Raw genomic sequence first — 20,846 nt, forward strand, 5'->3', positions numbered from 1 at the left:
TTGGGAGCTAGATTGATGGTTGAAATCATGTTTGGGATGCTTGGAGGTAGGTTTTATGGGTTAGGATTTCGGTTTTCATCTCTCTTTGTTTTCTCAAATTTTCATGGAGATTTTCCATGTATTTAGGGCGAAGCACTGTGTAGGGAACGTTTTCTATCATTAGATTGCGTTGGGTCTTCATTCCGAGGTAAAAAAGGACTCTACCCTATCTCTTTGTGTCTTGAATCCGTTTATATTGATAGATAATGCAATGTGCTTAAGATAGGACTTAGGAAGATGTATATCTAATGAGAATGGCTTGATTGTAACTGTATTATGATAGAATTTTTTTGTGAAATGTAGCATGATTGATGTTTGAGTATAATATGTTCGATGTAGGGGGAGGGGGTTGTGTGTGATGAAGTGAATGATTGTAGGGAGATTGTGATAAAAACTGTGTGATTGAATATTGTGTGGTGGAATATGGGTGTATGTGCCTTCGATTGAGAATGAATAATATAAGATAAATGAAATGTGTGTGTGAAAGGCATGATGAATTGTGAACGTGAATGTGTTTGAGATGGTTGGAAACTAAGAATGGTTCAACGATACAATGAGAGTGGTGGTGACATCAACATTGAGCGTAGGTGCAACATAAGCCACACATTCTCCTCTTACTCAGCCTCTGACTAACACCTTTGCTTGGGGGTTTAGTACCGCACATGTTGTGTCTGTGAAGCAGGGACTATCCAGCGACCATCCATGGTGTGAACTGAGTAAGTCCTTAAGGTTGAGGGCATTAGGAAAACTATGATCAAAGTACCACAGTGACCGTGGCTACATACATTGAGCGCACGTGTGTGGATTATTGGATGGTGCAGTGAGCGCACTTGTGTGTGAACAAGAATGGAATGATGAAATTATTACCTTATACTGGTGGATGCATGATTTAAATTATGTTAGAAAATGTGTGGAATAGGCAAGGTGAAACTTTATGCTTGTGTATGTGTGTATGATAGTATAGAGTACTCACCCTTATAATTATTTTTCAGGTGCCTAAAACAATCAGTACTGAACTCAATGAAGGGATGGATGAAACTGTTATAGGACTTAGGAAATTATTCTTTTGGAATTATGATGTATTAATTAAGTCCTGTAGCAATGATTTGATGCAAATTGTAATCCATCCTTATTTTGAAATGCTTTATTGAAACTATATATTGGGAACAGTTTGAATGAAGAATTTTTATTATTCCCATTTTATTGCGAAATTTATTTATTTAGAAATTAAATTAAGATGTTATATTGAAGGCCCTTATGGCTTGTGTGGCAAGATTTTGATTGTTTTGTAGTTGTTAGGTTTCCTGTGTGTTTCTTGTTGTCTCACTCACCTTTGTTTTTGAATTTCAGAATCCTATAGCTAGGAGATAGCGAGATTAGACAATTGATGCCTTACTCAAATTAGAGAGGTATAACGAGCCTGCTCTAAATCGCAAGTTGTCCATTATGTAAGTATAAACCTTCCTAATTTCATGGTGGGTTTGATCCTGATGGTGCACAACATTGGTTGAAAGAGCTAGAGAAAACCTTCAAAACTATGACCTATTTGGATGAAGAAAAGGTGACTTATGCTACCTTTATGGTAGTGCGAGAAGATGAACATTGGTGGAAGATTACTCACCAACAATTAGGAACTAAAGGAGTTTTTATGGATTGGCAAACGTTTTGTCATTGGTTCTTGGAGAAGTACTTCCCTGAAGATTGTAGGAGGAGAAAGGAATTCAAACTTTTGAACTTGAAGCAGGGAAATAAGAATTTTGGAGAATATGCTACAAAATTTAATGAGTTGTCTAGACATTGCTCTTACTTCACAAATGTGGATGATAAAGCTTGATGCTTGATAATTCATATTTTGTATTCACATTTATAGCCTTATTTCATCTTCCAAAATACCTTTCCTTCTTTATTTATTTCATTTAGCATGTTTTTGCATTTCTTGCTTTGAATTGGAGTTTTCATGAATACTTGTTATCTTTACTTTATATTTCATATTTTCTCTATTCTGACCTTTGTTCACTATTTCGGCCATAACTTTTTTTGTAGATCTCCTTTTTTGCTTTTTTTTTTTCTAATGGATTCTGACTTCCTGGGCTTCAATTTGGACATATGGATCATGTTGTTTGGAGTTCAGAGCAATTTTCTATTAATTTTTGAAGTTCAAACTTAAAACATACCTTTTATATTTATGGTTTTTATTTGGAGTTTTTATTATAATTGCTTGCAGTAGTCTTGGCCCATTTATTTCTGTTTTCATTTAAGACCAGTATATATAGGGGTCAAAAGGTTGATTTCGCGACCTCTCCTTTTCATAATTTTGGATTTTGTAAGACTTTTTTCCATTTTTGAGAGTAAACGTTTTTCGTTACCATTATTGCCTCCTTTTAAGATTCTGCAACAAATTTAATTTGTGATTCTGCTACAGTTCTTAATTATTCTTTTCTCGCGAATCATCTCGTCACAAAAGTGTGAGTTGCAAGATCGATTGATCGCTCTGAGTTTATCTTTTTACCTTTTCACAATTCTTGATTAAGATTGGTGCATTCATAATTCGATTAAATTTGGTCTCATTCTTGAGTGTAATATTGATCGATTGATTTCTTTTGCTTTTGAGATTTAGGCAAATTCAGTGTAGTAATCATATTTTGTGTCTGTGATTTGTAATTTTAAGCGCGTTCGTTCGTTTTAATCTGCATTTGTTTTTCTGGGTTTTGCTTCCAATTCATTTTTTGTTTTTGTTTTCCATTCGTTTCATTTTTAATTTGTGTTTTGTTTTCAATTTGTTTTTGTTTTTCTGGGTTAAATTATTTTTATTTTCATTTTAAGTTCATTTTTGTTTTTAATCTGTGCTTTCATTTTAATTTGTATTTTTGGTTTCATTTTCGTTTTGATTGCTTTCATTTTAATTACTTCCATTCTTCCTTCAATTCGTTTTCTGGGTTTTAAATTTGTTGTTGTTTTTCTGGGTTTTAAATTCATTTTTGTGATATTGGATTTAATTAGTTTTCATTTTTTGAACTTAAATTTTCTTTCTAGATTTAATTCATTTTTTTAGTTTAACTCAATTTCAATTCAATTTGTTTTAATGCATATTATTTTGGGTTTAATTCAATTCTCTGTTTTCAATTTATCTTTTTATTTAATTTCTTAAAAATCATCTCCCAATCTAACCACTGTTGCATGTTTAAAATTAGAAACATAATGAATTTGTGTCCTTGTGAAATGACCTAGGTTTGCTCCTTATATTGCATAATTATTTGAGGAATCTAGTTTTGTTTGAAACCATTATGGCGTGTGTTGTTGTCAATCTAAACACTAGCAAGTGCATTAGGATTGCAACAAGTAATGAGTAATTTTTAAGAACAAGATATCGTCTCCACAGGGAATTTAGATTTCAAGTATCAATTCATAGAGTTGTAACCATTTGAGCCATACGAATTTGGAAGAAGAGTTGTAACATACAAAAGCAGTAAACCAAAGCAATTAAGAGTAAAGAAAAACTTGCAGAAAAACAGATCAATGAATGAAATGTGAGATTAGAAATGGATTGAAAGATAGTTAAGAATTTATTTCACAAGCATATCCATATTGATTCAATGATACCTCTGAACATTTAAGCACTTAGTTAATTGCCAATCAGTTTCTCTTATCAATAGTCAAGTTTAATTCCTTAAATCATTGACCTTAACGATAAACTGAAACTTCCTAATCCCTTAGGTGAAATTCAGTTACACGTTGCATTAAGACTTAGAACTAAAGATTGTAGAATTAAGTTTCTTTATCCCTAAGAGATTCCCAATTCTGGTTGCTAATTCATATCAGAAAAACAAGTCCAATTCCCATTGGTAAAGGTTTCTCATTGATTAATCAATTGAATTCCCATTCAAAGATTATGTAAAGTGTAGAATTAGCAACTCAATTAAGTAAAGAACTCAAAGTTCAGAAGTAAAAGTAGAATTAATACATCAATACAAGTTCCATAAATCCCTAACTACAAGGAACTACTCAGACATGGAAGAAGAGAAAGAGAAAGAAGAAGAAGAAGAAGAAAAACTCAAGGAAGCCATGGCTATGAGCTCCAATTCGATTCCTCTTTTTGACAGCTTCGAGACTTGACCCTAATCTTCTCTCTCACTCTCTCTCAATGACCATCTAACAGAAAAACGGGAAAATGAACCGAATCCCCAACTGAATCTGAGCGTTCTGGTATTTATAGAAATTCTCAGGTTTGAGCGTTGCCACTTTACTCTATAATAGTAGCCATGCAGAGTCTCGAGTTGTTGCGCGTTAACACTTTTATGAGAAAAAGTGGTTACACGCACTTTACTGAGTTGAGAACTCTCTAGAATGCTCACTCTTGCTGGTAAAAGTGTCAACGCAGAGCTCAAGTGGTTGTGCGTTATCACTTTTATGAGAAAAAGTGACTACGCGCAACTCGCCAAGTTGAAGGCTCTCTGGAACTATCACTTTCAATGATAATAGTGGCTACGTAGAGCTTTCTTGATATTTTCACTCTCTAGATCGATCACTTTTACTAATAAGAGTAGTAACGCAGAGCATTCTGAAACTTTGCCTTCTCTGGAACTATCACTCTTGCTAGAAAAAGTGATTACGCCTAAGTTATACTTCATCTTTAAGCTTTGGAGTGATCACTTTTACTGATAATAGTGATCACACCCAGCCTGTATTCCTCATTCCTTGTGTTTTGAGCCCAACCTTGCTATTCTAGCTTTTTCTTTCCATTGTATTTCTATTTCCATGAACCTTGCTCAGATTATTTCTACAAAAACGAGATTAAAACTTAATTTCTAAGTAGAATTACACAATTTGCTAAGATAACTACAAATTGAAATAAAACTCAAATTCATTATATTTTTTTGAGTTTTTCTACTTTTCTCATGTGTTTTTCTAATCAATTTAGTTAGAATTATGCTAAAATATCAATAAAAACATGGATTCATCAACGTGGTTGTCAATTGATGCTTTAAGTTCGAAAGTAAGCTCCGTCCAAACATAAAGTAGGCTATTGGTTACCAACATAATACATTTTCCAACCTTAATGGATGAATGTCAAATCTACAAGGACGATACCAAGGCACCTCAAGCATTGTGGAAAAACATTAGTCCTCAGTGACGTGAAGGAGGGACTAGCTTTAAGGGGAAAGAAGTTCGTGATAAGAAGAAGCCATATTACAATCCTAACTGCCAAACGGGAAGTAGTTCTCTAGAGGCTAGAAACCAAGTGATGGAAACATTAGACAATCTAAGCTGTTGTGCTACAATTGTGGAGGTTCTCATCTCAAGAATTAGTAGGATTACTACGCCACCTCGAATTGTAATTATTGCACCTATGAAGTTAGCTTCTTTATTTTTGGTAACTAGACAGTTACTGCTATTATGGCCTGTGGAGTCGTAGCGCTCACACAAAGAAGCCATATGTGGCTTTGTTGATTGTCTTTGTGCCCTCATTAGAGATTTCACTTGCTTTGTTAGCGCTTCTACTTTGTTTGCTAGTGGATTGTTTCTCTATGCCTAATAGATCAAAGTGGTCTCCTTCTTTTTACTCATGTAAAGGTCAGCTGTGTCCCACTAAAAACTGGCAGATGTCATTTTATCTATCAATTAACAGGCTCATTTGGATCTTTTCTCATGAAGGCTCCTCTAGCTGTTGCATTTGACTCTATTAGAGATTAATAGTCCACTATAAAAAGTTTTCATCTGTCTCCACATAGGAAAACCATGATGTGGGAACCTTCTTAAAAGTTCTCCAAATTGTTCTCATGCTTCAAATAAGGATTCAAACTCATATTGTTGAAAGTTGAATATCTCTGCTATAAGCTTAGCAGATCTAGATAGGGAAAAGTACTTTCTAACAATTTTTGAGTCAGATCCTCCCATGTTGTGATAGAATTGGATGGTGATGTGACGAGTCATGCATTCATCTTTTCTGTGATAGAGAATGGAAAAAGATGAAGCCTAATAGCATTATTGGTGACTTCGCGTACTTTATAGAGTTTGTGAGCTAGAGGAATTTTGTTAGATGAAGGTTAGGATCTTTATTAGGCATTCCTCCAAATTGTGTATAATTTTGAACCATATTAATCAAAGTCACCTTTAACTCAAAGTTATTGGCTTCCATTGTAGGGACTGCAATGCTTCCAGCAACACCTCCAGTAGTAGGTATAATGTAATCATGAATTGATCTCTTTCCCTCTATCATCCTTTGCTCCTTCAACTTCTTCCTTTTTTTACACAATTTTTTTTTTTAATTTTTGGATTAAATAAGCAAGTCCACATTTAGAACGAGTGAGCATATAACAAAAAAGAATTTCTAAGAAAAACTAAACAAGAAAGAAGAACAAATGTAAATAAGAAATTTTTAAGGGAAAAACAAATGGTTAAATCATTTAAATGCTAGATTTTCATAATATTACAAAAAAAGCTTCAAAAGTGGTCAACACTTGGCCAAAAATCAAGATGTCCAAGTTGCAGCTCTCTAGGTTCTTTAAATAGTGTTTCAAAAACCTTAAAAGTTCTTTTAATTTGATTCTCCTAGTAAAGAGCATGGCTGTGTGCACCAATATGCATGCCTGTGCATATGCTTCGAAGCATGAGTATATTGGCTGCCGAAGCATGAGTGTGCTTGCCATATTTTTCACCAATTTACACCTAAAATACCTTAATAAGCTTAAAAAAAAAGTCAAAATATAGACTTATCATATACTCTCCTAAACTTTGGGTTTCCAAATAAAAATGGCTCTTATTATACATTGTATTACTACCACATTCATGAGCATTTTATGGAATGAGAATAAGTTACCTTCAAGGTGATTTACTCTCTTCATATTTATTCCTTTTGTGAATAGAGGTGTTGGTTCTTGCTATAAAAGATTCTATAAGGAAAGCTATATCCTATTTGCTTTTTGCTGATAATAGTTTTTATTTGCCAAAGTTATAAGCTCTCAAATCATAAACATTAAGAATTTTTTTGACTAATTTAGTGTTATGTCTGATCTAAAGATTAATTTGATAAAATGTCAAGCTTATAATTCAGTTAGTATCAATGGTCAGAAACAAGACAAGTTCACCTCTATCTCAGATATTTGTTTTACTTCTTCCCTTGATAAGTATTTAGGCTTTCCAATGATATCAAGTATAGTGAAAAGAAAACACGTTGACTTCATTGTGAAGATAATTCAACGTAGGTTTGCTAATTGAAATTATTGTTTCCTTAATAAAGTGATGCATTTAACTCTAGTTAAGTCAGCTATTACGGCAATTCTAACATATACCTACAATTATATTGACTCTCTAAATTTGTTTTCCATTCAATAGATAAGTATGTGCATGATTTCCTTTGAAAGAATAATGATGGAAAGGAAATTAACCTGGTGAATTGGGACACAATCACTCGTAGAACTCAAGATAGATGGTGGGCTTGATTTGAGAACAACTAGGAAAATTAATATGACTTTATTGGGTAAAAGAGTTTGGGGTATGGTAAACATAAAAGACAAACTCTAGGTTGAATTGCTTATAGAAAATATGTAAAGGAAGATAATTTGTTAGATCATAATAAAGATGAAGGGTCTCATTCTTGGAAAACAATCAAAAAGGCTAAAAATATTATGAGGGATGAGTTTATTTTTTGACTTGGTAATGAGCAAGTTTCCTTGTGGTATCATGACTAGTCGAGACCAGTCAAATTATGTGATTACACTTCCTATGTCAATATTCAAGATATAAAGTTGTAAGTTAATAACATTTGAACCTTACATAGGTGAAAATTTTAAAAAATTGTCACTTTGATACTAACATTAATTATTTCAGTCATTCAACAATTTAACTTGTCAATTAGTAATTATGTTGATGACATGTTTATTTGGTCAAGTAGTTTGGAGGAAAGTTATACTGCTAAACATGATTTGAACTAGTTCGTTGGTTGGAGATATATATAGACCAATACATTAGTTGGAAGTGGATTTTGCATCTTCCTTGTGTGAAAAAGATTAAATTCCTAGTTTAACTTTTTCGTTATAATACCCTTTCCACAAATTACTTAAGGCATCATAGGAAATATCACACTTACACTGAGAATACTTTCTATTGTGTTAGAGATTGTTCGACATCTAAGAAAATATTGATTCATGTATGTCTATGGAATGAAGGATTTGCAACTTCTTTTGATGTTAAAAATTGGATTATTACTCAACATAAAAGTAATTATTTCTTGTTTTTAGCTACACTATGGTGGATATAGAGAGACATGAGTGTTGGTGATTGCATTGCTGAAAAAAATATCTCAATTTATAAAGTTATGCTTGATGTTATGAACATCATATCAACTTGTTTCATTTATTTGAACAAATGCAACAATTTCAAGTTCGCTTGGAGCATTGGGTTCATTGGGAGGCTAATTCAAATTTTGAATTCATCCTTGATTTTGATGGAAGTGTTTAGAGGGGTTCAAGAAAAGTTAGTTACAGTGCTCTTATTAAGAATATGGATAGAAATTAGCTTAAAAAGTTTTCTAGATTCATTGACATTTTTTATAATACCTATATTGAACTCATAGTGATACTCTCTTATGTTGATCTGACACAACAAAAGTCATCAACTTTATGATAAAAATTATTCTATATTTCTATAAGTATGTTAATCTTATTTAGAATATAACAAAGTAATTAAGAAAAAAATTAGCAAATTATTATCCAACACACCATAGGTAAAGATAACACATGTGCAAATTTTTTAATTAAATTAAAAATTTTCTTAAATTATAATTTTAAAAATTAAATCTTATCTCTTACATACTTAAAATTACTTTTTCAAGTTGATGCTAAGAAAATGTCATATTTGATATTGTAACTTTTTTTATTTTCTTCTAAAAAAAATAAAACTACCGTTATCATTGGAGTTTCATATCTTAATTTTACTGCATAATTTAAATTTATTAACATATATTATTTAATAAAATTATATATTATTATAATAGATATTTAATGGTTGAGATAAGGAGATATCTTCTGTAAACATTTGTCTTTTGTAAAACACGGATAGTTGCCAGCTGTAGTCGACTCGATATGATAATTGTGGGAAAAGGACGAGGGCTGCTTTTGGTAACAAAGACACGAGTTTCCCGATGATAAACACTTAAATTAATCTTCAAATTATACAAGAGAAATATTTTAATATTTGATATTTTAATTTTTAATATATGATTTTCTAAAAATATTAATATCATATATTTTTAATAATTTTTTTATTTTTTATAAAAATGTTATAATTTATATTTAATTTAAATATCTTGACAATAATTTTTATAGTATCATTTAAATATTTTTTAAAATTTATATAATAACTAATATAAAAATTATATTTGTAATATATTTTATTTAATTAATAATATAATTTTTTTACATTAATACTACACTAAAATTAAAATATTATTTCTTATCAGTTGCGTAATTTATCGTTGTTGATTATTTATTTCCATAAGGCAAAAAATAAATACTGTTTCAGTTATCTTTAATAATAAAATGATTTTTTATTTTTATTATATTTACTTAAGTTTTTACCAAATTAAAATCTAACTAACTTAATGATATGTATTATATCTAAAATGGAGTAAGGGCTTCAAACGTTGGATGACAGTGGTTCTTCACTGTGAATGACTTTAGTGGGAAGTGTTTTTTTAGAAGGGATATGACGAATATGAGTGTATAGTTAGTAAAGAATTGGATATTTTCTTTTATATAGGCATTAATCTATTTGAATGTTTATATACCTGACTTGGCAATCATTTTGTATGGAGTTGCACTGCTCGTTGATACAGAATGCCATATAGCATATGAAAAAGATGGACTATCTATCATAAATGTTATATCGTGGAGTAAGATTCGTATTGGTTGACAACATGATCTGGTGGAGTTCGTCTCAGATATTGTAGTTGTTAATCGTTACTCCTTATGTAGTGATTTTTGACAAACATGGTTGCTTGTGTTGGTTTGACCATGGTTATAACTATACCTCTAGATTATCTCATATCACTTAAGCTTTTAATATTACTTCAATATGTTATTTTGAGTATTTTAACAAAATCGTTGAAGACACATGTTTTAATTATGTTTAATAAATTCAAATTAATTATATCAAAACTAATTGCATTTAATTTTAAAATCAACCCATCATAAGTTTAAGCTTAAAATTATCCTATTTTTAAAGTTAATGATCTTATCTTTATCACAGGACGGCGGAATAAAGGGTACTGTTTTTTACCATTCAACCCAACTTGAAACACGAGCAGGGAGAAATTTTGAGAAGGACCCGCAAAACTTGATTGCTTCTGTATGCTTTTTGCCTATCAAATCAAACGTCAAAAACAAACTCGGAAGTGTCCAACCAATCACAGAGTGTTAGTGTATTATATTTTATGAGTTAGAGTTATTTTATATTTTCGGAGTTCATTATCTTTTGCCATAAGAGGAGCACCGTTTCTTCGCACCATCGCTTCTCTTTGCAGTTCAAGTTATATTTAAAACGATGTCCAACACCTCACAAGTTATTACATGCAAAGGTAAGCTTCTTACTTTGATTTTTCATGTGACTTTCCACCTTTTTAATGAAAACATTGTCCTGCTTTTCATATATTATGTATGTATAAATTTTGGTTTTTGAGTATTGTAGCTGCTGTATGCTGGGGGATGGGAAAGCCTGTGATGGTGGAAGAGATACAAGTAGACCCTCCAAAAGCAACTGAAGTACGAGTCAAGATGCTTTGTGCCAGTATATGCTCCACTGACATAGCAAGCACACAAGGATTCCCACATGTTAGATTAAAGTCTTTTCAATCCTATTCATTGAGTTTGAGTTTGTTTACTAGAAAACTATAATCTAATTTTTTAATCTTTTTCACTGATCGATTACTACCAACTAACTAATTTGCAGACCAATTTTCCTCTAGCACTTGGACACGAAGGAGTTGGGTAAGCTCAACAAATACTACCTCCTGTACTGTAGCTAGGTTTGGTTAAATTTCTAAATTTTTTTTATAGGAGATATAAAAATGAATAATTACAGTGTTATAGAAAGCGTTGGGGATCAAGTGACAAATCTGAAAGAAGGGGATATGGTGATTCCCACATACATAGGCGAGTGCCAAGAATGTGAGAATTGTGTTTCGGAGAAAACCAATTTGTGTCTGACATACCCTGTGAGATGGACTGGTCTAATGCCAGATAACACTTCAAGGATGTCCATCAGAGGCCAGAGGGTATACCATGTTTTAAGTTGTGCAACATGGTCAGAGTACATGGTTATTGATGCCAACTACATTCTCAAAGTTGATTCAAGCATTGATCTAGCCCATGCCAGTTTCATCTCATGTGGGTTTTCTACTGGTTTTGGAGGTGCTTGGAAGGAAGCCAAGGTTGAAAGTGGATCAAGTGTAGCTGTTTTCGGTCTTGGGGCTGTTGGATTAGGGGTATGCATTATATAATCTTATATGTTTGTGTCATTTTTTGTTCTAATTTGAAGCTTGAATTTTGTTTCTTACTTAGAATGACCTTGTGCTGTAGGCTGTAAGTGGAGCCAAAATGCAGGGAGCGACCAAGATAATTGGAATTGACAAAAATGAAATGAAGAGAGAAAAAGCAGAAGCTTTTGGAATAACTGACTTTATAAATCCCAGTGATTCTAATAAATCTATTTCAGAATTGGTCAAGGAACTAAGTGGTGGAAGAGGTGTGGACTATTCCCTTGAGTGCACTGGAGCTGCCCCTTTACTCACTGAATGCTTGGAAGCCACAAAAATTGTAAGTTTCACCACATCAAAGCAATTTGGTTGTGTTGTTTTGTCATATTATTCTTGATCACTGAGTGTGCGTTTGAAAATAGTGCTAATTAAGTGCTTATTTAATAAATTTAACGATAAAATTTATTAAAATAAATTAAAAATAACTTATTTCATAAGATATATAAAAAAATTATTAAAATAAGATAAAAACAACTTATCATGTATTCTTCTAAACAGTTCGTGATAAGATCACATGATTGATTGCATTAATCCACGCACATTATTAATCTCCCTCGTCCTTTTATACTTCTAGAAAGCTAATTTTGACTTCTGTATATATAGGGAACCGGTAAAACAATAGTAATTGGAACAGGAGTTGAACCTGTTTTGCCGTTGGGTCTTCTTACCATTCTGCTTGGTAGAACTTTGAAAGGTTCTGTTTTTGGAGGCCTAAAAACCATATCAGACCTTTCCTTTATAGCCAACAAATGCCAGAAAGAGGTTATTCTCTAGACATTAAACCATAACAGATGCACTATCTTGGTCTTTTCTTGCATATTTTATATATAATCTTGATGTGTTACTAATAATAATAATGGTATTGGCCTATTTTTCCTTTTTACAGGAATTCCCTCTTCAAGAACTCTTCACCCATGAGGTTACATTGGCAGATATAAACAATGCGTTTGAGCTATTGAAACAGCCCAATTGTGTCAAAGTTGTCATTAAAATGTCATATTAGTTGCAATTTATGTCTATTTCATTATAGTTTCTGATGCATTAGACTTATGTGATGTTTATTATGTTTGAAAATTTTTAGACAAGAAGGAGAAAGTTTATAAACTTTCAAAAATAATTTTATTTCATATTTTCAAGTTATTTTAATTTAAAAGATTTTATACTAATTTCTTTCTTTTTTTTTTCTCCTCTTTTATTTTTTAAACTCTTTCTTTCTCTCGTAAAGAAAGAGAAAAAAAGATAAATGAGGTGATGGTTCATATAAATTTCTAAATCTATTGGAAAAAATATTAAAGTTTAAAAAAATATCGTTCAAAAATTATTGAGAAATCATTAATTTGATGTTTAAAAGTTATATTTGTTACTTGTCTAGTTTTTTTTTTTTATCCACAATGACTTTACATAATTTAAGAAAATTAATTAATATTTTAATTTATATAAAAAATATTGTCTAGTTATTATTTTTATTATTTTCTTAATTAATTGAAATATATTATCTAATAATATATATTTTTGAATTTCTAAAGTCACAAATTAAAAATATTTTTTAAATGATAAGAAATAAAAAGGAATAGAGAGATTTCTTTTAAATTTAAATAATTAAATTAGTCTTTCAAAAATTGAAAAAAAATGTTACAGTATAATTATAACAGTTTAAAGATTCACAATAAAAATTTAAAACAAAATTTTTGTCATAAAATATTTATTATATTAAAATATAAATTTATTAAATAATACTTATTTTATATAAAGATTTTATTACATTTAATAAAATATATGTAATATTTTTAAATGTATAACTATCGGCTTTTTTATTTCAATATTATTTCTTTTAAAAAATTATCAAAATATAATTTTAAAAAAATTAATTTTCTGTCTGAATTTTTTTTTGCCACTTGTTACAAGTTTAGTAACATAATTAGTAAAACTTTAACTTTTTTTTTTTATTTTCTTAAAGTTTTTCATAATTAAACATGAAAAACTTATAAAATTCAGATGTAAAATGATAAAATGTAATATTTAAAAAAAAGATAAATTTCATAAAAAAAATTGGCAAAATAAATTTTTAAAAGTAATTATTTTATTTTTAGATGTTTGCTAGTTTATAAAAAATATTTTATGCTATATTTATATTAACTATTGTAATTTCTCTAATATTTTAAAAATAAAATAATTCTTTTATTAAATCATTAATTTTATTATTTAATAATATAAAATTAACAATTAAAATTATTTTATATATAAATATTAATCAAATTTTTTTAGTAGTTATGACAAGTGAGACACGTTTTGTCTCAACAATGTGAGATACATTTAATATTTTTACAATGTATAACTATCAAAAGGCAATAAAAAATATATATTTTCAACTATAATATATTGTACATATTATGTCAATGTATTAAGCAAGCTTCAATCATTGCACATGCAAATACATTAAATATAATATATTTTCAACTATAAATGATCTTGCTAAAAAAAATTAATATCATTAAATATAAACAAATTACTTATTCACACAATCCTACGACAACACAAGAATAAATATAAGTACCTAAGACATTGTGATGCAAGCTTAAAAGCCTTTAGACAAGATGGTTTTAAGATGATGTCGCAATGCCCATAATAGCGAAACGTGAATGACATCAAACAAAGTGATTGAAATTTGACAATTAAGGCAACCAACAAACTCATCCAAAGTAAAAGGTGGTAAAAACAAGCGAATGCTGAATAATCTCAAGAATCCATAAACAGCAAATAGGTGTAAAATACATGGCTCAAGCACACTAATGGATCCAAACCACGATGACAACTACAATTGTGGAAGCAAGGGTTGAAGTGTCTCAGCATCAAACCTAGAATCCCTATCCCTAAAACCTGCATTGGAGTCACTGGAAGAATCAGCATCCACACCATAATCTTCTTCCTCTTCCTCATCATTTTTACCTAACGACCCACCATTCAATTCACTTGAAATAGGCACATCAACCACGAATTTCTCTTTGTTCACTTCAGCAGACCTCTTTTAAGAAACATTTTTGACTTTTGCATTATTCTGTGACACCAATTCCTCCAATTTACCTCTCTGCTTTGCTAAATCAATATCGAAATTATCATCATTGAGGAGAATCTTGCAAATCTCACTACTATCTAAATCCTCAAAATCACCATCCTCACAATTAACTCTATATAACTAGCACTCATAATACATAACTTTTCCAAGGAAAGTTTTATTTTTAGGGAACTCTTTTAGCACATATTTTCTATTATGATACTCTCCAATTTTAACATATAATGCATATAGAAAGAATGGGGCATGAGATAGGATTGAATGAGGTGGTAAAAATAGAATACTCTTTGACTCACTCGTATTGCTCCTTCTTCAAAAACCTTTCATCCTTGAAACTATAAAAAGTTTTGAAGTTTTGATTAATAATTACCTATTATAAGAATTAAATTCTGCAGAAACTGTTGAAAGCATTACCCTATCTCAATTTTTAGTTTTTGACTATTTAAACTTCGAATCCAAAACCCAACAACAACAAAATTAAGTTACATTTCAACATTTTTAGAACTTATTCAAAAGTTTGAATTGGAAAAAAAGAACAAAACAGTAGTTCTAAATTCTCTATTATTTTTTAAGGACATTTTTATAATAAAAAATAAATATAATAAAAAAGTTATAATTTAATTAAACTAATAAAATTAAACTACATAAGAAGGGCAAGAAGGGCATCTAATACCCCTAAAGTGTAATAGCACCAGAGCAAACACCTAGAAAATATGAAATATTCATTTTTGGTCGGCAGTATCCCAAAATGGAAAACTTTTGGGCACTAACTTAAGTCGTTGCTGGTGAGTTGCAATTGTTGACCTGCTTTGCTGCCGTGCCGGTAAGGTAAGGCTTTTATTTTAATTTTTAATAAACCACTAAAAATTTATTCATATAAAATGTGCAGTGATTTGCTTCACATACCACGTGCTTTGAGATAACCGGGGCGATTATCAGCAATACGCCAATAACAGCTCAGCACCATATCTGTTCCAATCTCTCATCCCTAGCTAGTATTAAAAACATAACTCTTTAGTATTAAAAACATATCGAATTCGGGATTTTTTTCACAAATCTTTTATGCATTTAGCCTCATGATCTGATTTGTCCACTAAAGCCTCACACTAAATAACACAAGTCATTTATTGTAATAAAGTATAATTCATTCAATATTTTATTTTTTAAATAATTTCAACTTATAATATTTTTACTTCCTTAACTATGAGCTCACGCTATAATATATTATATATATATATATATATATATATATATATATATATATCTTTAAAAATATATTAAAATATTTTTTAACAATAATTTTATAGATGCTTAAATTTGACAATATTCAACATAAATAATCAATAATATATTATTATAACTTAACAATTATATTAATAAAAATTATTTTTATATTAAGTTATTAATAGTAAATACAACATACTTTATATATATATATATAGTCCGAAGTGGATCGCGAAGAGAGACTAATGAAGCTAAAAGACTGAAAGGAAAGTAGGCAGTAGCAGGACTACTATATGAAATGCAGAAGTTAAAAGTGTAGTATGTAAATCAATTAATACATAAAGAAACTAGAACGGTGGTATAACTGACCAGATCTAGTGAAGGGAGAAGAGAAGAAAGCCGGAGCGACGGTAGTCCGAACAGGACCGGCTAAGAGGGAGAAGAGAGAAAAATAACTTGAAACAACAAATTTTATTGAAAGATCTTAAAGAAAAAGAAGGCTTACAAGGGATTATCTCTCAGAGCTTCTCTCTCTTAAATCTCTCTTATGTTACTAAATGGAAGGGTGCCTCACAATATGGTCGAGGCCTCCTTATATAGAAAATTTTTGTACTATTTCTACAGTTCCGGTTGGTAACTGGAACTATTTACAACAGTACAGGTTTAAAGATCTTGGATGTCGATGCCAAAACAATCATCTTCATTTTGATCTTCAATATTAGTTTCTTGTTTTGTAGAAGATTCTCCTTCTTCTTGGCTTTGTAAGAGCAGGAGAACATCCTGAAGATTTTTCTTCATTTTTTCTTTGGTGTCACAACCTGATAAGAAGGCTGCAATTTTGGATTTCTGGTTGAGAAATTGGAATGTTGCCGGATCTGCTAAATTTAATAATTTTGGATTTTTTTCCAAAATATTCAGCAACACCTTCTGGACCAGCATGGTCGGCATTGAATTGATTCCACCATTTGACAAAGGAATACCTGTGCAACAAAGGAAGAGTGTCTTCATTTTCTGTTTTGCCATATCTGTATTGCCATGAGAATACCCATGCTAAGGCAAAATCAGAGAAATATTTGAGGTCTGCTGGAATTCTTGATTCTCGCAGATATCTGCCTTTGTAAATTGTATATCCTTCTTTGACGGGTGTAGGAAGGATTTCTTCAATTGGTCCAAAATAGTCCCACCATTGTAGAAACCAATTTGGAAAATCATAATTCTGATTCTTTTTAAAGTATATCAACCAAGAATGTCGGTTGAGCTTGTTTTGAAACCAGAAAGTTCTTGTCCAAGCATCAATGTAATCCCAATAATTATATCCTGCTGGGTCAAAATGTTGGGAAAACTTTTTATAAGAGTTTAAATTTTTCCCAAAGGCTTTTGGAGTTAAGACTTTCAGGATTTGGATCGTAGAATGGGTTATATTTGAAGGATCTTTGTGATCTTTGTAATGTTTAATGGAAACAGAATCTGAATCCACTAAGATAAATTCATAAAATTGTCTGGTTCTATTTGCCGCATAGGGTCTAAAATGGAATCCAGGTGGGAAGACTTTGGTGATAGCTTTGTATGGGTTTTTGTCCCAAAATTCGGGTTCCATTTGTATAACTGAGGAAAATTTTCCTTTGGCTATATAATGGTTTGGATTTGAAGTTTTTTGTTTTCCTTTGTGAAGGTCAAGGGTCCCTTCTGTTTTATTGGTTATTTTTTTCTGAGTTTGACTGAAGGACTGGAGTATAATGTTTAGGCTGGCTAAATCTATTTCCATGTCTTCTTCAGAGGCAATGTCTGCCCATGATTTATTTGGTAAACTACTTAAGCTTCCTTGTTGGACAGCTAAGAGTGTACTAATTGGGAGAGCATAATCTGCTTTGGTTTGTTTGGTGGTTTTACCAATAGAATCGGTCTTTTTGGAGGATTCTTTTGGAGTTCCAGATTGTTGTGTTGATGACTCAACAATTTGGATTGCTTTTTGAGTCGATGACTCAATGGGGGTAGATGACCCAGAAGAAGAGGTTTTTGAATCTGCCGAAGCAGATTGTGGTTTTGATTTATTTAGAGTCAGGGCTAACCTGACTTTGCCGCCTCTGGTGGTTCCTCCCCTGGAAGGGGTAATTGCCTTTCTAGGCATCTTACTTATCCTGTAAATATTCACAGGTAAGGTAATCAGGAAGAGAGTTTGAAGTGCCTTTGAGATACTCAATGTCAAAATCAAAAACACTTAAAATTGCTTGCCACCTTGCAAAAATTTGTTTTGAGGCAAGATTTTTAACATCCTTTTGTAAAATTTCTTTGGCAGACTTGCAGTCTACTCTGATCAAAATTTTTTGATTTAATAAATCAGATTGAAATTTTGAAACACATAAAACAATTGCCAAAACTTCTTTTTTAACAGTAGAATAATTCTGTTGTGCAGAATTCCAGTGTTTAGATGTATATGCAATGATATGCTCATGTGACTCAATCTTTTGCTTGAGGATACCCCCGTAACCTATGTCCGAGGCATCAGTTTCAACAATTTTGAAGGCTTGAGGAATAGGAAGATATAAACAATTTATTTTCCTGACTCTATTTTTGATTTCTTTGACGACGCTGGTATGAACATCAGTCCAAGAGGGAGGATTTTTCTTAAGCCTATCATGTAAAGGTTTAATGATGTTATTTAAGTGGGGAATGAAATCTCCTACATAATTGAGACATCCTAAAAACCTCTGTAATTGGGTTTTATCAAGGATTCTGTCAGGAAATTTATCAGCGAACTCGATAGACCTGCTGATTGGAATGATAGTACCTTGGTAGATATTATGACCAAGGAATCTGATATTGGTTTGGAAGAGACTGATTTTTGATATAGAAACGGCAAGACCGTTTTGTTTAATGACATTGATGAAAATATTTATATGTTTGAAATGTTGATTAATGGATTGAGAAAAAATTAGAACATCATCAATATAGACAATGACAAATTTTGAATAAGGATTAAAAATGTCATTCATAATTTTTTGAAACTCGGAAGGAGCATTTTTCAGTCCAAAGGGCATAACGTTCCATTCGTAATGCCCAAAGGGAACAGTAAAGGCAGTCTTGTACCTATCATTTTCACAAATTTGGATTTGCCAAAATCCAGATTTCATATCAAATTTTGAAAAAATCTTGGCAGAATTAAGTCTGTTAAGAAGATCCTTTTTATTGGGAATAGGATGCCTAATCCACTGAAGGGCTTGATTGAGGGGTTTGTAATTGATGACAAGTCTGGGAGTACCTCTCTCAATCTCTGCTGGTTTATTAACATAGAAGGCAGAGCATGACCAGGGACTCTTACTTTTCCTAATAAGGTTTTTGTCTAAGAGATCTTTGATCTCTTTCTGACAATAATGAAGGAGTTCTTCATTCATTTGTATGGGTCTGGCCTTAGTAGGAATCTGGCTATCTTTAAAACCTGATTCATAAAGAAGACTGACAATATGTTTTTTCCTATTCCAGAAGGCGCTGGGTAGGTCAGAACATATGGAGGTTTGTATGTTCCCTAAAAGGGATTGGATTTTCTTCTGAAGCGAAGGATTTTGTAATTGTTTTTCAATATTGGCAAAAGAAACTTCTTCTTTTAGGAAATTAATTTGGTTAATTTTGTTTTGAATAGAATTAATATTTTTTGTAAATGGTTTGTTAGAAAATTTAAATATTATTTGTTTTCCTAAATGACGAGTGGAAATACCATCTTTTGAAATTTGTAGTGGGAAGAGAGCTTTTATAAAAGGTGTTCCCAGAATAACTTCATTTTTTAAATTCTTTACCAAAAGAAAGTTTGTTTCAATCTTAAGTCCTTAATTTTCAATCACAGCTTTAGAAAGCTTGTAATTAATTTTTAGCTTCGAGCTACTAGCAGTGCTGAGTTTTTCAGAAGTTTTTTCAAAATATTTTGTAGGAACTAATCCTTCTAAAATACAATTTGAATCAGCCCCTGTATCAAAGAGGACCAAGGTATCAAGAACAAAATCATTAATAACGATTCTGATATTAATATAAAATTTTTGTATTTTGACCTTGTTGATCAAACACATAAAGGTTTCTTCTGGATTATCAGAATTAACCTTCACAGAATCATTATTTTCAGGAAGTTCCACTTTCTCAATATCAGAGTCATCATCTAACTGAGAAAGAATAACTTGATGAATTTGTTGTTGATCTTTGATCTCTTTGATCTCTTTCTTGAGATTATTTATCTCAATCTGGAGATCTTGAATAGTGGTTGGTTTAATACTAGAATTCTTTTCTAGTCTTTTGAAAATATTTGTAATGTCGAATTTATTTGAAGTAAAATATTCTTTAGGTTTAGGTTTATTTTCTAAAACCTCTTTGAATTTATTTAAAAATTCTTTTCTATCTTGTGGATCTGAAATGGAGCTTATCGCTTCAAAAAGAAGATCTTGTTCTTTTGTTAAAACATTGATTTCTGGAGTATCATCACTGTCAGAAGAGGAAACTTGGTCGTCATTTTGAATTTGGTTGACATCTTCCTCAGATTCTTTAACAGAATCTTCATCAGAGGTATCAGCTAGGAGATTGTTAATTTGGTCTTCTAAAGAAGGCTCTAAATTAAGACTACTAATTTTCTTTTTTAACCTGCAGTACTTGCTAATATGGCCAGGTTTACCACAATTGTAACAGGTTACGCCTGTTCTGGGTTTTTTGGGAATATTGGTGGGGATGACATTTTCCCCTTGCTTCTTAGGATTGGGTTTCCTGTTATATCTACGCTTGTAAGGTTTTTTGTAAGGTTCAACAGCCTCTTGCTTAGGGGCATGTTTCTTCTTTTTGGGGGAACAGGATGGAAGACCAAACTGCTCACAAAAAGAACCTAATTCTTTCTTGCTTAAGGCCTTTTCTTTAGCAAGCTGTTTTTGAAGTTTATCCTTCTGGCAGGCTTTAATACCGCTATGGATAATGATAGCAGTAAGCTGACCATAATCATAACTATCATAATTG

General features: G+C 31.2%; 1 protein-coding gene and 1 non-coding gene across 2 annotated transcripts; both read left to right on the plus strand.

The window, feature by feature from the left end:
- The first annotated feature begins 5,770 nt into the window (after window positions 1–5,770).
- On the plus strand, window positions 5,771–5,877 carry LOC113866439. Its single transcript, XR_003505079.1, has one exon. It is a non-coding gene; the product is annotated as a small nucleolar RNA R71 (small nucleolar RNA).
- A 4,551-nt stretch (window positions 5,878–10,428) lies between these two features.
- On the plus strand, window positions 10,429–12,743 carry LOC113865227 (alcohol dehydrogenase-like 3). The gene is made up of 7 exons (XM_027499638.1): window positions 10,429–10,612; window positions 10,723–10,865; window positions 10,984–11,021; window positions 11,116–11,518; window positions 11,613–11,849; window positions 12,173–12,331; window positions 12,456–12,743. Exons 1-7 carry the CDS (start codon window positions 10,579–10,581, stop codon window positions 12,570–12,572), a joined length of 1,131 nt encoding a protein of 376 aa, XP_027355439.1. The 5' UTR covers window positions 10,429–10,578; the 3' UTR covers window positions 12,573–12,743.
- Window positions 12,744–20,846: the final 8,103 nt, after the last annotated feature.

The sequence above is a fragment of the Abrus precatorius genome, unplaced genomic scaffold (assembly GCF_003935025.1).
Source record: "Abrus precatorius isolate BTA unplaced genomic scaffold, Abrus_2018 Scaffold4, whole genome shotgun sequence".
In the NCBI taxonomy this organism is placed as follows: Eukaryota; Viridiplantae; Streptophyta; class Magnoliopsida; order Fabales; family Fabaceae; genus Abrus; species Abrus precatorius.